Source organism: Macaca mulatta, chromosome 6 (genome assembly GCF_049350105.2).
Source record: "Macaca mulatta isolate MMU2019108-1 chromosome 6, T2T-MMU8v2.0, whole genome shotgun sequence".
In the NCBI taxonomy this organism is placed as follows: domain Eukaryota; kingdom Metazoa; phylum Chordata; class Mammalia; order Primates; family Cercopithecidae; genus Macaca; species Macaca mulatta.
In genome coordinates, this window is record NC_133411.1 from 77809899 (window position 1) to 77827359 (window position 17461).

General features: G+C 42.4%; 1 protein-coding gene across 6 annotated transcripts in view; it reads left to right on the plus strand.

The window, feature by feature from the left end:
- The first annotated feature begins 1002 nt into the window (after positions 1-1002).
- The window catches only part of BDP1 (B double prime 1, subunit of RNA polymerase III transcription initiation factor IIIB), a 114838-nt gene continuing 98379 nt past the window's right edge, over positions 1003-17461 (plus strand). For all 6 annotated transcript variants that reach the window (XR_013418373.1, XR_013418374.1, XM_015140253.3 and 3 more), the window contains exons 1-7: positions 1003-1439; positions 3237-3513; positions 6850-6959; positions 9711-9770; positions 10961-11086; positions 12207-12340; positions 15283-15377. Coding sequence is in view for 4 of the 6 variants with exons in the window: in XM_015140253.3 (XP_014995739.3) it covers positions 1228-1439; positions 3237-3513; positions 6850-6959; positions 9711-9770; positions 10961-11086; positions 12207-12340; positions 15283-15377 (1014 nt within the window). In the remaining 2 variants the exon portion in view is untranslated. The remainder of the gene's footprint in view (positions 1440-3236; positions 3514-6849; positions 6960-9710; positions 9771-10960; positions 11087-12206; positions 12341-15282; positions 15378-17461) is intronic.

Sequence of the window (17461 nt, forward strand, 5' to 3'; positions counted from 1 at the left end):
GAGGCCGAGGCGTGCGAATCACAAGGTCAGGAGATCGAGACCACCCTGGCGAACACGGTGAAACCCCGTCTCCAGTAAAAATATAGAAAAATTAGCCGGGCGTGGTGGCGGGCGCCTGTAGTCCCAGCTTCTCGGGAGGCTGAGGCAGGAGAATGGCGTGAATGCGGGGGGCGACGGAGCTTGCAGTGAGCGGAGATCGCGCCACTGCACTCCAGCCTGGGAGACAGAGCGAGACTCCGTTTCAAAAAAAAAGTACACAAGGAGGTTGGGCGTGGTGGCTCACGTCTGTAATCCCAGCAGTTTGGGAGGCCAAGTCAGGTGGATCGCTTGAGCCCAGGAGTTCAAGATCAGCTTGGGCAACACGATGAACCCCGTCTCCAGTAAATATACAAAAAAAAAAAAATTAGCCGTTTCTGGTGGCGCGCGCCTGTGGTCCCAGCAACTTGGGAGGCTGAGACAGGAGAATCGCCTGAGCCCGAGAGGTAGAGGCTGCAGTGAGCCAAGATCGCGCTACTGTACCACTCCTGCCTAGGGGACAGAGCAAGACCCTGTCTCAAAGGAAAAAAACAAAAAAGTACACAAGAGAGTACGGTAAATGGTCTTCCTACCACGATGTATTTTCCAGAAACCCATTCCTCTCCTGGGAGGTAACTATGATCAGTTTCTTCACACCAGCATTTAATCTGTCTACTCAATTTAGAATTTCTAAACCCTTCAGGACCTTCTAAAAACAAAATCGGCCAGCGATTTTAATACTTCCAGTAAAGGTTTGAGCTGAGAAGTCGACTTTCTTCTTTTCCTCTTTTCAACTACTCCTAAGGACTCCTGGAGAAGAAAGAGCAAATATCTCTGCATCTCAATTTCTGGTCCACAGTTAACCCAGTCTCAGTAGCTTGGTAGTTACCATGGCTCCCAGTGCTGTGCGTCTGACGTCATTCTGCGGCGCTGGCTGATGGCGCAATCAGTTCCGGCGCCCTGTGAGGGCGGGGGACCCGGGAGGAGGGTGAAATTTAGCCATCAGTGTGTGGCAGGGTCATGAAAAAGCGGCGGCGGCGGGAGAGAGGAGGAGGCGGCGGCGGCGGCGTGAAACTGCGGTAGCTGCCCCCTGGGCTGGTAGTGTGGCTTTGTGGGGAGGGCGTAGTTCCTAATCCCCTTTCCGGGCAGCCGCCGGGGCTCGGGGCTGTGAGCGGCCGTCAAGGCTGCCTCCCCGGGCCCCCTGCCTCCGCCATGTTCCGCAGGGCACGCCTTAGCGTGAAGCCGAATGTCAGGCCTAGTGTAGGCGCCAGGGGCTCCACAGCTCCCAATCCCCAGCGTGGACAGGAGTCTCCCAGGCCGCCGGAGCCTGCCACGGACTCTGCTTCCAAGCCAGCGGAGCCCACAGGTGTACCCGCAGTCGATTTCGGTGGAGCGGAGCCCCAAGGAAAGGCTCCTAGGCGCAGGTAAGAGCTTGCAGAGGGAAGAATTTTCATTTGCCCCGCCTCTCCGGGCCTGTCACCTGGAAGCTGAGCAAATGAATTTTATCATAGGAGTCCGCTGTCGTTTGCTGTAAGCCTTTCAGTTGAGGCTTGATGAAACCACTCCAAACTGCAGGTTGGTTGTCTGACCTGCAGGGTGTGGCTTATGTGGATTTTGTCACGGTCTGTAGATTCTCCGAGAGGAGACCATGTCTTCCAAGTGGTGGTGGGAAGAATCGGGGTATGGCAGTCCTGAAGTGAAGAATAGCCACACTATTCATTTGAGAGTTTAGGTCACGATAGTTTTCATCCTTCTGGAGTGCTTTGCAGGGAAGTGTTTTTGTCTTTCAAAATATAAAGTATTTATTTTTTAAAGGAGAAGATAATTACCATGTTGGCCAGGCTGTACTCAAACTCCTGACCTCAAGTGATCCACTTGCCTCAGCCAAAAGTGCTGGGGTTACAGGCGTGAGCCACCGTGCCCGGCCTCTTTTTATAAATTTTTTGTGGGTCTTTGCTAGTTGTAAAAATCTATAGGATATATATTCTGTCATTATGCACTCAACATTATTGAGTGAAATGCAGATAATGCATGTATCACATTGTCATAACAGCTAAGATACAAATTTAAATTGAAGTCTTCCTGGAAAGGTTATTCTGTAAGTTAAGGCATTTTCTAATTTTTTATAAGTAGTTGTAAAATATGAAAAAAGTAGACTTTTTAATTATTGACTTATACCACCTCTTTTCTTGACTTAAGTTGCATTTATAGACCATTCCTGAAATATTTATATCTGAGGTGTACCATATCTAATATGCAATTTGGGGTGACTCAGTACTTTTTTTGACTGAAGAGTTTATTCTTTTTTTTTTTTTTTTTTTTTTTTTTTTGAGACGGAGTCTCGCTCTGTCACCCAGGCTGGAGTGCAGTGGCCGGATCTCAGCTCACTGCAAGCTCCGCCTCCCGGGTTTTACGCCATTCTCCTGCCTCAGCCTCCCGAGTAGCTGGGACTACAGGCGCCTGCCACCTCGCCCGGCTAAGTTTTTGTATTTTTAGTAGAGACGGGGTTTCACTGTGTTAGCCAGGGTGGTCTCGATCTCCTGACCTCATGATCCGCCCGTCTCGGCCTCCCAAAGTGCTGGGATTACAGGCTTGAGCCACCGCGCCCGGCCTGAAGAGTTTATTCTGATGGCTGTATAAGTAGCGTTGTACCTGACAAAAGATAAATGATTTCTGCCTCAAAGGGAACTGGGTTTGGCTACTGTAACTAAATGTTTTTCTTCAAACACTGCAATATAGGTATTTCAGAGGTTTGAAGTTTTGCATATTTGATTTGACCTCTCTTTGATAAGTAAAATGCCGGTAGTTTAGACCAGTTTAAAATGTCAGAGAGAATTAAAATTTTTTTATTTTTATATATAAATTAATTTAATGATAAATTATTACTTTTTTACTTAGTAATTCAAATTAGGTTGATTAAGCTTCGTTCTGTAACTTGGTTATTTGTTTTGAGGGAACTAAGCCTATAATTATGTGTTCTAATGTGCCTAGGGACTTTGTGTTTGGAAAAGATTAAGAGTCTATTAGAATTTACATATATTTAAAAGATTTACTAAAGAATTTTTTTTGTAACCTGTCATAATTATCATACATCTCAAGTTATTAGTTTTTTTTTAATTACGAGATTGAGGTTTTGGATTTTCACCAGACTAAGTGTTAAAACTAGCATGTGTAACAGAAGACTCATGGTGCCCTCTTTTTTTCTTTTTTAATTTCAACAGTTCTGAAAAGACTGGTAGTGACAATGATGTTGAAGAATCCAGTAGATCTTCCCCTACTGTTTCACAGAGAAGAAAGCGAATATCAAGTACTTCTAGTCTGGTTAAGGCTAGTGTCAGTGTTCCTTCAGAATCTCATCCCTTATCTACAGTTAATCAAGAGGCTGCACAGCCAACTGCCACTCCAACAAAAGAGAAACAGCCGTGCTCAGACAGATACCGAATATACAAAGCCCAGAAACTGAGGGAAATGTTAAAAGAAGAATTGAGAAAAGAGAAGGTAAAGGAGGAGAATCAGGATTTTGTTGTTGCCTTCTGTTTATGTTAGTAAGGAATCATTGGGAAGAAAAGCGTTTGTAGCATTTTGATGGGGGAACAAAACTGCATAACATCCCTTAGTCAATAGAACATCCCTTCTTGTTAATGGATTGATACACCATGGACTTAAATTACATTTTTCATGGACTTAAATTACATTTTTCACTGATAGTAATTTTTACATTATTTATTTATGTTTTCACTGTTTTTAGTTAAGGCCACAAATAAGTTTCATACACATACACATAGATATACATACACAAACATGTTTATAAAATAAACCTTCAGTCAGATTTTTTTTTTTTTTTTGAAACGGAGTCTTGCTCTGTCGCCCGGGCTGGAGTGCCGGGCTGGAGTGCAGTGGCCGTATCTCAGCTCACTGCAAGCTCCGCCTCCCGGGTTTACGCCATTCTCCTGCCTCAGCCTCCCGAGTAATGGACTACAGGCGCCCGCCACCTCGCCCGGCTAGTTTTTTGTATTTTTTTTAGTAGAGACGGGGTTTCACCGTGTCAGCCAGGATGGTCTCGATCTCCTGACCTCGTGATCCACCCGTCTCGGCCTCCTAAAGTGCTGGGATTACAGGTTTGAGCCACTGCGCCCGGCCTTAGATTTTTCATATAAAGATATCCAAGTGACAAGCGATGTATTTATTTGAATTAAGGCAAGCATATGCTGGGCTTGGTGGCTCATGCCTGTAATTTCAGCACTTTGGGAGCACTAGGCGGGCAGATCACTTGAGGTCAGGAGTTCAAGACCAACCTGGCCAACATGGCAAAACCCTGTCTCTACTAAAAATACAAAAATTAGCTGGGCCTGGTGGCACGCATCTGTAATCCTAACTACTGGGGAGGCTGAGGCATGAGAATTGCTTGAACCTGGGAGGTGGAAGTTGCAGTGAGCTGAGATTGTGCCTCTGTACTCCAGCCTGGGTGGTAGAGTGAAACGGTCTCCAAAAAAATAAAAATAAAAAAAGACAAATGTAGTTGAGCAGAATGAATTGGTAATGTTTTCTAAATTGACAATATGGGAAATTACAAGTGGGAAAAATTTGTGGTATGCATATAGTAGAGTCCATGTTCTTTTTAATCTTGAGGATTGATTTCTTTTCTAGAAGGGCAGGTAACAGCAGTAGAGTGTGCTGGCCCTGGAGTTAAATACTTAAGGATTGAACCTCAGCTTCATTTCTTTACTAGCTATGTGACCTTGAGTAATTTAATTAATCTATTTCCTCATCTGTAAAATAGGACCAATAATAGTTCAGGTTGAGCATCCCTGAAATTGAAAATGCTCCAAAGTCCAAAATGTTTTTTGAGTGCCAAAGTGATGCTCCAAGGAAATGCTCATTGGAGCATATTGGATTTCAGATTTTCAGGTTAGAGATGCTTAGCCAGTATGTATTCTGCAAATATTCAAAAATGTGAAAAAATCCAAAATGTGTATCATTTCTGGTCTCAAGTATTTCAGATAAGAGATGCTCAACCTCTGTCTATCTCATTGGAGGGTTGTGAAGATTAAATGAGTCAATACATGTAAAACACACTTAAAATGGGCCTGGTGTGGTGGCTTATGCCTGTAATCCCAGCACTTTGGGAGACTATGGTGGGCTGATAACCAGAGGTCAGGAGTTCGAGACCAGCCTGGCCAACATGGTGAAACGCTGTCTCTACTAAAAATATAAAAACTATCTGGTCATGGTGGTGCACGCCTGTAATCTCAGCTATTCAGGAGGCTGAGATAGGAGAATCACTTGAACCCGGGAGGCAGAGGTTGCAGTGAGCCAAGATTGCACCATTGCACTCCAGCATGAGTGACAGAGCGAGACTCTGTCTCAAAAAAAATCAAACAAAAAAACTATGTCTTGAAAATAGTAAGTGCCCAACCAGTGTCAGCTCCTGTTATGAATTATAAAATGCCTCTTTAGTTTTTTTTTAAATTAAGGGAAGGCATTTTGCTTCGTGCTTTATGTCTGTTATGTTAGGTAATTATATCAACTGTGTGAAGTAGATATCACTGTTTTACACAGGAGAAAACAAGCTTTGAATTTATGTCTTCTAAAATGTAAGCCTTACGAGAATTGCTTGAACCTGGGAGGCAGAGGTTGCAGTAAGCCAAAATTGTGCTACTGCACTCCAACCTGGGTGACAGAGCAAGGCTATGTCTCAAAAAAAAAAAAAGAGTAAGCCTCTAAAAATGTTTTATGGGTTGGGAATTGGGGGTGGGGGGATTAAAAAAAAGTTCTGTATTTTACAGAAACTGCTTACTTGCGTATTTATTTTGGGGAATTAAAGATTAAACATTTGCTTCAAGAATTTTACAAAATACACAGAATTTCAATTCACTACAGGGTAAAAAAAAAAGCTGTGTAAGCATAAATTCTCAGTGAGCTATTAAGATGTTTAGTTAGAAGGCATCAGTAAGCATTTTATACATTGAGCTTTATTAGTGTTATTCTTTTATTATTTATTTAGTTTTGAGACAAGCACACCCAGGATGGAGTGTGCTAGTATGATTACAGTTCACTGCAACTTCAGCCTCCCAGGCTCAAGTGATCCTTCCACCTCAGCCTCCCAAGTGGCTGTGGCTATAGGCATATGCCACCACATACAGCTAATTTTTTTGTATTTTTTTGTAGAGATAGGGTCTCATTATGTTGCCCAGGCTGGTAACTCCTGAGCTCAAGCAATCCTCCTGCGTCAGCCTCCCAAGGTACTGGGATTATAGGCATAAGCCACTGTGCCTGGCCACATTGAGCTTTTATCTAGTCCTAGTCACTTTAGTTGTTAAAATCTAAATGCTGCCTGGGTGTGTGGTTCACTCCTGTAATCCCAGTGCTTTAGGAGGCTGAGGCAGGAGGATCACTTGAGCCCAGGAATTTGAGACCAGCCTTGGCAACGTAGGGAGACTTCATCTCTACCAAAAAAAAAAAAAACAAAACCCCACAAAATTAGCCAGGTGTTGTGGCAAGCATCTGTAGTCCCAGCTACTTGGGAGGCTGAGGTGGGAGGACTGCTTGAGCTCAGGAGTTCAAGGCTGCAGTGAGCTATGATTGCACCACTGCACTCTAGCCTGGACAACACAGCAAGACCCCATCTCAAAAGTAGATAAATAAAAACTAAAAACTATTAAGGGTAATGTGCTACAACTTTTTAATATTCCATCTACAAAATTACGTAACTAGGGTGAGAATAATATTAGAGCACTTACAGTGAATGCAACAGTGGACTGTATATTTGCATATAGTACATCTGAAATTCTTTAGTATTTATAAAAGTGGATCTGTGTGTGTTTATGTATACAGAAACAATGGAAAAACAAATATGCTATAAATGAAAGTCAGAGGCCACCAGATCGTTCAAAAATGACTATGAGAGACTTCATATATTATCTACCAGATAACAATCCAATGACGTAAGTAAAATTTATTTCAGCTTTACTGTCTCTTTTTTTTTTTTTTTTTTTTTGAGGTAGAGTCTTGCTCCGTCACCCAGGCTGAAGTGCAGTGGTGCAATCTTGGCTCACTGCATCCTCTGCCTCCCAGGTTCAAGTGATTCTCCTGCCTCAGATTCCTGAGTAGCTGGGATTACAGATGCTCACCACCACATCTGGCTAATTTTTATATTTTTAGTAGAGACTGGGTTTCGCCATGTTGGCTTGCCTGGTTTCAAACTCCTTACCTTGGGTGATCCACCCACTTCGGCCTCCCAAAGTGCTGAGATTACAGGCGTGAGCCACCGTGCCTGGCCTTCTGTTTTACTTTCTTTGGGTATGTAGTTATATAAATATCACTTTTATAGTACAGTTTTTTGTTTTCCAAAAGCATGTTGACAAAATTTGGAACACATATGTCCTTTTAAATATAATTTCATAACCAAAAGTAGCTGTATTTCAAGTAATTGCTTTCTGGGGATGTTTAATTATGCCCTTTATTTCTGAGATTAAAAATAAATTTCCTCGCTAGGCGCAGTGGCTCATGCCTGTAATCCCAGCACTTTAGGAGACCAAGGCAGGTGGGCCGCTTGGGTCCTGGAGTTTGAGACCAGCCTGGGCAACATGGTGAAACCCTCTCTCTACAAAAAATACAAAAATTAGCCAGGCATGGTGGCATGTGCCTGTAGTTCCAGCTGTTTGGGAGTCTGAGGCAGGAGGACTGGTTGAGCCCTGGCATTTGAGGCTACAGTGAACAATGTTCATGTCACTGCATTCTGGGTGCAGTCTGGGTGACAGAGTGAGATCCTGTTTAAAAAAAAATTTTTTTTCTTTGTTATATTAATTACCAAGGCATAGTGAAACCAACTAAGCCACTTTTCTGTAGTCAAGATTGCAATTTTGGCCGGGCGAGGTGGCTCACCCCTGTAATCACAGCATTTTGGGAGGCCAAGGCGAGAGGATCACTTGAGGCCAGGAGTTTGAGACCAGCCTGGACAACATAGTGAGACCCCATCTCTACAAAAAATACAAAAATTAGGTGGGCATTGTGGCACATAGGAGGAGGCTGAGGTGGGAGGATCACTTGAACCTGGGAGTTCAAGGTGGCAGTGAGCCAAGATTGCACCACTGCACTCCAGCCTGGGAGACAGCGAGACTCTGTCTCATGTAAAAAAAAAAAAAAAAAAAAAAATTGAAAGGATTGCAGTTTCTATTTTTTTTTTTTTTTTTTTTTGAGACGGAGTCTCGCTCTGTCGCCCAGGCTGGAGTGCAGTGGCCGGATCTCAGCTCACTGCAAGCTCCGCCTCCTGGGTTTACGCCATTCTCCTCCTCAGCCTCCAGAGTCGCTGGGACTACAGGCGCCCGCCACCTCGCCCGGCTAGTTTTTCATATTTTTTAGTAGAGACGGGGTTTCACCGTGTTAGCCAGGATGGTCTCGATCTCCCGACCTCGTGATCCGCCCGTCTCGGCCTCCCAAAGTGCTGGGATTACAGGCTTGAGCCACCGCGCCCGGCCCCTGCAGTTTCTATTTTTAACATACTATAAACTGATCTAAAGGAGTGATCGAAGTTTTATGCCCTGCCTTCTTTTTTTTTTTTTTTTTTTGAGACAGAGTCTTGCTCTGTCGCCCAGGCTGGAGTGCAGTGGCGCAATCTCGGCTCACTGCAAGCTCCGCCTCCCGGGTTCACGCCATTCTCCTGCCTCAGCCTCCTGAGTAGCTGGGACTACAGGCGCCCGCCACCGCGCCCGGCTAATTTTTTGTATTTTTAGTAGAAACGGGGTTTCACCGTGGTCTCGATCTCCTGACCTTGTGATCCGCCCGCCTCGGCCTCCCAAAGTGCTGGGATTACAGGCGTGAGCCACCACGCCCGGCCCTGCCTTCTAATAAAGACAGTAGTAGTGTGATTAGTAAATCCTCCAAGAACAAAGTTTCTTTATTAAAGTTGGCCTGGGGTTTCTGAGGCAGAAGGTTTATAATAAATCTCATTGTTGTATTGTTGATGGTTTAGCAGGTAGAGGTAGGAATAGGGACAGTTCCTTAGCATAGTCCTTTTTGAGATTCACCAGGTCTTTGGCCCTGTTGAAGAAAGGGCCAGAAACCTAGGTTTTGAGTTGTTTAACATCTAGGAGTTGAAGACAAGTCACCTAAGCGGCTTCATGCCTTGGGATTGGGAGCCTCCTTTCACTGGGGAGTTAGAGGATAAGAACATTCTCTGCTGGGCGTGGTGGCTCATGCCTGTAATCCCAGTGTTTTGGGAAGCTAAGGTGGGAGGATGGCACGATCCCCGGAGTTTGAGACCAGCCTGGGCGATATGGTGAAACCTCGTCTCTACAAAAAATTAAAAGACAAAAATTAGCCCTGTGTGGTGGCACGCACCTATAGTCCCAGCTACTTGGGAGGCTGAGGTGGGAGGATTGCTTGAGCTCAAGAAGTAGAGGTTACGTGGAGCTGAGATCACACCACTGCACTTCAGCCTGAGTGACACAGCAAGACCCTATTGTTGTATTAAAAAAAAAAAAAGAGTATTCTCTACTTAGGACCTAACAAATTATTTGTACGTGATGACAAGCTTCTGACTGAAAAATCGGTTGTTGGATTGCACCGTCATTAACAAAATGCTATGGCATGTCTTTAAAAATTAGAAGTTAGAATAATTTTCTTCTGCCTACAGATAGAATTGAGAGGATATAAATTAATAATTTATTAAAGGTATTGTTATTTATGTTCAATAGTTCTTCACTGGAACAAGAAAAGAAAACTGAAAAGCCATCGACTCCAGTCCAGACAAGAGAGTAAGTATTTTATTTTATTTTTGAATATATTCTGTTGCTACATTTTTTAAATGAGATCAAATGGTGCTTCCTGTTATAGTCGAATTACATTTGACTGGGGTCAGGCACAGTGGCTCACTCCTGTAATCTCAGCACTTTGCGGAACCAAGATGGGAGGATTGCCCAAAGCCAGGGGTTGAGACCAGCCTGAGTGTCATAGTGACATTTTGTCTCTACAAAAAATGTAAAAATAAGCTGTACATGGTGGTGTGTACATGTAGTCCTAGTTATTCAGGAGGCTGAGGTGGGAGGATCGCTCGAGCCCACACGTTCAAGGCTGTAGTGAGCTATGATCATGCCACTGCATTCCAGCCTGGGTGACAGAGCAAGACTTTGTCTCTTAAAAAAAAATTACATTTGGTTGGACTTTTGTTTTGGTAATTTTAAAATTTTAATTTAATTTTTGAGACAGGGTATTGCTGTGTCACCCAGGCTGGAGTGCAGTGGTGTGAACACAGCTCACTGCAGCCTTGACCTCCTGGGCTCAAGTGATCCTCCTGCCTCAGCCTCCTGAGTAGCCGGGAGTATAGGTGTGTGCCGCCATGCTTGGCTAAATTTTTTTTTTTTTTTTTTTTGAGATGGAGTCTCGCTCTGTCGCCAGGCTTGAGTGCAGTGGTGCGATCTCGGCTCACTGCAGCCTCTGCCTCCTGGGTTCAAGTGATTCTGCTGCCTCAGCCTCCCGAGCAGCTGGGACTACAGCTGTGCGCCACCATGCCCAGCTAATTTTTGTATTAGTAGAGATGGGGTTTCACCATGTTGGTCAGGATGGTCTCCATCTCTTGACCTCGTGATCCACCTGCCTTGGCCTCCCAAAGTGCTGGGATTACAGGCATGAGCCACCACGCCTGGCTCAAGAAGTCTTTACTCTCTTTTAAAATGAAGAGAAACAAGCAGGACATGGTGGTTCAGGCTTGTAATCCTAGCACTTTTGGAGGCCAGGGCAGGAAGATCACTTGAGGCCAGGAGTTGAGATAAAACTTGAGAAAATCCTCTAATTGTGTCCTTAACAACACATACTGTTTTCATTTGGATTATAGGAAAAGTTGGAAATAGCTAGAAGGTTGAGTTTGTAATCATTTATTTTAAGTTTTATACTATTCAGGGACTACTTTTCATGCCTTTGTGAATTAACTCATCTTTATATCTGGTAGGCAAGAAGGTAAGAGTACTGCTAATGCTGAAGATAATGAAATGGAAGAAGAGACAGATGATGGGCCATTACTGGTTCCTCGAGTAAAAGTGGCAGAAGATGGCTCTATTATTTTGGATGAAGAAAGGTATTTAAAAAAGAGAGAAAGTGAGATTATAATTATATGAGAACAAACATGCTTTGTCTAGTGAAAGAGGTCCTCTTTCTATATCGGCCTTTGTCACTTAGACCTTGACATTTATATTTGCATAATGAATATTGTAAATGGAAAAGTGGGTTAGATTAATTTATAAATTTTAGTAATTTTTATAACTCTTTTGTATGAGAAGATGCCCTTTCTCCTATTAACCTAACACCATTGTTTTATCATCTTTACTGGTCATTGAGTCAGGCTGTTGAACTAATCATATGCTGTCTTCCACTGAGGATAAATTTCTAAGATTGACACAGTCTTGAAGTCAATATTCAGGTTCTCATATTATTAACATATCCTGATGTGTGGTGATAACTGATGGATATACAGTGAAATGTAGGTTTAACATATTTTATGATTTTTGTTATGGTGCGGTATAATTCATCTTCTGGTTTAATTTCTGTTATAACATTAAATTTCTCACATTGGGCATCGTGGAATTTAGTTGTTTTAAGGGTATTTTTTTTTTTAAAGTGATAAATTAAGTAAATAAATAGAGCAATGGAAGGTCTTTGAATGTTTAGCTAGTGAAAAATAATTTTACAGCATTTACATTCTATAATTAAACATAAATATAATACTGCTAATAATAGTTGTTTTTGTGTGCTGTTTTCCATTAGTTTGTAATGATGATTTTACTGGTCATTAAATAGTTAGAGCATGTTTAACTGCTTTGTCTGCAGGAATGTAAAAAATAAAGTGCTTATGTTTTTCAAAATTTCCATTGATTCCAGCACAGTAATACATATTGAATATCAAAGACTTGTGGAAATCAATAATACAAATACCTTTTTATAATACGTAGCCCAAAGATATTTTTTAAATATATTGCTGTTATGGAGTTTGAAAATGAGTTGACACTTCTTTCTACTCTCTTGGAATCACATTTTAGGTAAAACTTAGCAGATGCTTGGAAAATACCCATATTTCACATAAATATTATACTTTTGATATGATTGCCATGCTAAACCTCAAAATGTAACTATTTACATCTCATTTACTATTTGTTTCCTTGTTTTTAGTATAGCTCTATTTAAAAATGTATTTATTTCAGTTTAACTGTAGAAGTTTTAAGAACGAAAGGCCCTTGTGTTGTTGAAGAAAATGACCCCATATTTGAGCGCGGTTCTACAACTACATACTCCAGCTTTAGGAAAAATTATTACTCTAAGCCATGGTCAAACAAAGGTAACTAATTTTCATTTAAAAATGTGTAAGTTCTTTATTTGAAATGAAGTGACTGTTTCGGAATTAAATCAGTTCTCCCCTAAGTAAATAAAATGCAGACTACCATTTTATTCCAGCTAATTTTATTATTGACACCTCTATCTTATGCCCTCCATGGAATGGTATCTCTGACTTTATCTTACAAATCTTTAAAAAAATTTTATTTTTTATAGCAGCTGGGTCTCAGCCAGGTGCAGTGGCTTACACCTGTAATTCCTGCACTTTGGGAGGTTGAGGCAGGAGGATCACTTGAGGTCAGGAGTTTGAGACCAACTTGGGCAACAAAGCAAGACCTCATCTCTACAAAAAAATTAAAAAAAAAAATTAGAAAGTAGAGATAGGGTCTTGATGATTGCAGAGGCTGGAGTGCAGTGAAACGATCATAGCTAACTGCAGCCTGGAACTCCTGGGCTCATGTGATCTTCCTGCCTCAGCCTTCCACAGCAGCTGGCACTACAGGCGTGTGCCACCATACCCAGCTAATTTTTGGGAATTTTTTTTTTTTTTTTTGAGATGGAGTTACCCTCTTTTTGCCCAGGCTGGAGTGCAATGGTGCGATCTCGACTCACTGCAACCTCTGCCTCCTGGGTTCAAGTGATTCTTCTGCCTCACCTTCCCAAGTAGCTGGGATTACAGGCACCTGCCACCAACCCCAGCTAATTTTTGTACTTTTAGTAGAGATGGGCTTTTACCATGTTGGTCAGGCTGGTCTCAAACTCCTGACCTCAGGTGATCTGCCCGCCTTGGCCTCCCAAAGTGCTGGGATTACAGGCAGGAGCCACCGCACCTGACCTGTTTTTTGGATTTTTTGAAGAAATAAGGTCTCAATATGTTGCCCAGTCTGGTCTCCAATGCCTGGGCTCAAGCGATCCTCGTGCCTTTGCCTCCCAAAGTGTTGAGATTACAGATGTGAGCCATTGTGCCCTGCCCAGAATCTGTTCTTTCTTTTTTTTCTTTTTAAGTTTCTTTTAGTCACTGTTGTGCTTAAGGAAATATTTTTTAAGAGTTAACTTTATAGTCATTTTGACTGGAATGTTCCTCTCTGTCAAATCTCTGTACAACAAATACCATTTAAGTCAAAATTAACAATACAATATTTCCTTTTTTTTTTTTGAGATGGAGTTTTGCTGTTGTCGCCTAGGCTGGAGTGCAGTGCTGCGATCTCGGCTCACTGCAACCTCTGCCTCCTGGGTTCAAGCGATTCTTCTGCCTCAGCCTCTTGAGCAGCTGGTATTACAGGTGCCTGCCACCATGCCCAGCTCATTTTTGTGTTTTTAGTAGAGATGGGGTTTCACCATGTTGGCCAGACTGGTCTCGAACTCCTGACCTCAGGTGATCCTCCTGCCTCAGCCTCCCAAAGTGCTGGGATTACAGGTGTAAGCCACTGTGCTTGGCCAACAATACAATATTTCTAATGTGAATAATGTTCTACCTCAGATAATACTGTATAATAAAGTTTCTATAGATAAATATTATGCTGTTAAAAATCTGTTGCATGTTGGCACTTACTATTTTTATTTTAAAAACAGCAGTTTTGGGGAAAAATTCAAACAGCAGAATATAGAGTAAAAAGATTCTATACTTCCCATCTTTCATTTCCCTGTTCCTATTCTCCTGAGGTGTAACTTCTGTTAATGGTTTCTTTTTTTGAGACAGAGTCTCACTCTGTCACCCAGGCTGGAGTGCAGTGGTGGGATCTTGGCTCACTGCAACCTCCACCTCCTGGGTTCAAGTGATTCTCCTTCCTCAGCCTCCCGAGTAGCTGGGATTACAGGCATATGTCACCATGCCCAGCTAATTTCTGTGTTTTTAGTAGAGACAGGATTTCACTGTGTTGGCCAGGATGGTCTGGAACTCCTGACCTCAACCGATGTGCCCGCTTTGGCCTCCCATAGTGCTGGTATTTACAAGCGTGAGCCAACATGCCTGGCCTCTTTTGTATTTTTCTAGCTACTTTCTTTATATACTGCTTAGCACATCTTAGTTGCTTACGTGGTGTAACCCTATCCTGACTATGACTCATAGTTTTCTTCAGAGCACTTCGAATAAAATCAGCTAGGCAGAATGAATGTCTTAAAAAAAAAAATCCAGCTGCTTTTGTATGATTTCTTTTTCTTTCTTTTTTTTTTTTTTTTTTGAGGTGGAGTCTTGCTCTTTTTGCCCAGGCTGGAGTGCAGTGGTGCCATCTCAGCTCACTGTAACCTCCACCTCCCGGATTCAAGCTATTCTTCTGCCTCAGCCTCCCCAGTAGCTGGGATTACAGGTGCACGCCACCATGCCCAGCTCATTTTTTTTAAATTTTTGGTAGAGACGGGGTTTCACCATGTTGGCCTGGCTGGTCTTGAACTCTTTTTTTTTTTTTTTTTTGAGATGGAGTTTCACTTTCGTTGCCCGGGTTGGGGTGCAATGGCGCAATCTTGGCTCACCACAATCTCTGCCTCCTGGGTTCAAGCAATTCTCCTGCCTCAGCCTCCCACATAGCTGGAATTACAGTCATGTGCCACCATGCCCGGCTAATTTTGTATTTTTAGTAGAGATGGGGTTTCTCCATGTTGGTCAGGCTGGTCTCAAACTCCCGACCTCAGGTGACCCACCCGCCTCAGCCTCCCAAAGTGCTATGATTACAGGCATGAGCCACTGTGACCAGCCCTGATCTCCAACTCTTGTCCTCAAATGATCTGCCCGCCTTGGCCTCCCAGAGTTCTGGGATTGCAGGCGTGAGTCACCATGCCCAGCCTATGATTTCTTATACTGAAAAGTTTTTATTTATAATAAGGTGTTTTTAGGTATTCCATGGGGATCTTTCTAGTAAAATTAAGTACTGTCAAATTTTGTAAGATTTCTTTTCTCTGAAATATTGGTAGGATTAATTTTCAGTCATTCTAAATCTTTTATTTTCACAGAAACAGATATGTTTTTTTTAGCCATCAGCATGGTAGGAACTGACTTTTCTATGATCGGACAACTTTTTCCTCACAGAGCAAGGATAGAAATTAAGGTAAAGTAAACCCATCACATTTGTTGATTGGAAAGAGACCAAACATTACAAATGTTAGTAGTATTATTTGTTTACCTTTGGTTTAAATCTCAGTTCATCTTTTTTTTTTTCCATTGAGACAGAGTTTCACTTTGTTGCTCAGGAGTGCGATGGCACTATCTCAGCTCACTGCAACCTCTGCCTCCGGGTTCAAGCAATTCTCGTGCCTCAGCGTGTCACGTAGCTGGTATTACAGGCGCTTGCCACCACGCCCGGCTGATTTTTTTTGTGTTTTAGTAGAGACGGGGTTTCACCATGTTGCCCAGGCTGCTCTCAAACTCCCGAGCTCAGGTAATCCCCCCATCTTGGCCTCCCAAAGTGCTAGGGTTACAGGCAAGAGCCTCTGCTCCCAGCCCATCTTTTTTTTTTTTAAAAAAACTGTTATGACGTTTTTGTTACATTTGTCCCTCTTTTTTGATTGAAAAGTAATATTTATGAGTTCTTATTTGGGTACAGTCTTCTTTATGTTAGTTTCGTGTTTTCTTATTTATATCTACTAATAAAAACGCACTGCAACTAAGATATAGAAGAGTTATATAATGAAAAGAGAAAATAAATGTACCAGAGTACCTTGGTTAAGGGTAGCTTTTTTTTTTTTTGAGATGGAGTCTCGCTCTGTTGCCCAGGTGGAGTGCAGTGGTGTGATCTCGGCTCACTGCAACCTCTGCCTCCTAAATTCAAGTGATTCTCCTACCTCAGCCTCCCTAGTAGCTGGGATTACAGGCGCACACCGCCATGCCCAGCTAATTTTTGTATTTTTTGTAGAGGGAGTTTCACCGTGTTGGTCAGCCTGGTCTCGAACTCTTGACCTCTGGTGATTCACCCGCCTCGGCTTCCCACCAAGTGCTGGAATTATAGGCATGAGCCATCATGCCCGGCCAAAGGTAGCTTTTTGAACACAAAATGTATTTCAGAATTTCCTAGGAAAGCTTAAAGAGAAGAAATCTGAGTTTACACAGTTCTCATTTTCTGATCCACTGCTTTCCTAGGCCCCCTTAACTCTGGGACAACCAGTGGCACTAATAACAACAGTGATGTCAGTTACAGCTATTATATGCCCCAGAGCATGAGCTGTCTCTGTTTTTTAGTTTCTTTGCTTGAGAAACTTATATAAGTTTTCTGGGTTTAAGCTCATTTGAGTGTCATCACACTATGTTGCCATAATGCATTCTTAATTGATAGTGAGATCTTTACCCAACCATGGGCTTTTTCTTTCATTTCTCATCCATGTCATGTTCATTACATTAATAAAAGGAACCATTAGGATGGTATGTTTTTTCCTCTAGAACTAAATTAGGCATGGATTGTCTGGGGACATTACATAAGGGGCATTGTACAGTGTAATGAAATAGTCTTGTATTTCTGCAAGAGATGAGGAACTGTTTATATTCTTTACGTTCATTTTCTGATGTTGATCTTTGATAAAAGAACAAAATGTTAAAATTCTGTGAAGGCTAGAAATTGTCTACAATTGGAGCTCTCTGCTGATCTGAGTAATTAATTATAAATTTGTCACTGGGCTATTTGTCTCAAAAATCATGTAGATTCTTTTCCTGAAAGGTTACTATGGCTCTAGCAGGTCATTGGGTAAAGTGTAGAAAAGTAAGAGTAGGCCGGGCATGGTGGCTCACACCTGTAATCCTAGCACTTTGGGAGGCCGAGGCAGGTGGATCACCTGAGGTCAGGAGTCCAAGACCAGCCAGGCCAACATGGTGAAATCCCGTCTCTACTAAAAATACAAAAATTAGCCATAAGCATGGTGGCGCATACCTGTAATCCCAGCTACTTGGGAGGCTGAGGAAGGAGAATCGCCTGAACCCAGGAGGTGGAGGTTGCTGTGAGCCGAGATTGCGCCACTGCTCTCCAGTCTGCGCAATGGGAGTAAGACTCCATCTCAAAAATGAGAATAGACTATATTTGAAGCTACTGAATTACATTACATTGATTTTCAAATATTGGACTGATGTTGTATTCCTGTATAAGCTCCATTTGGTCATAATTTATTTTTCTGTGTTGTTCTGTTTTGCTACATTTTCTTGAGAATA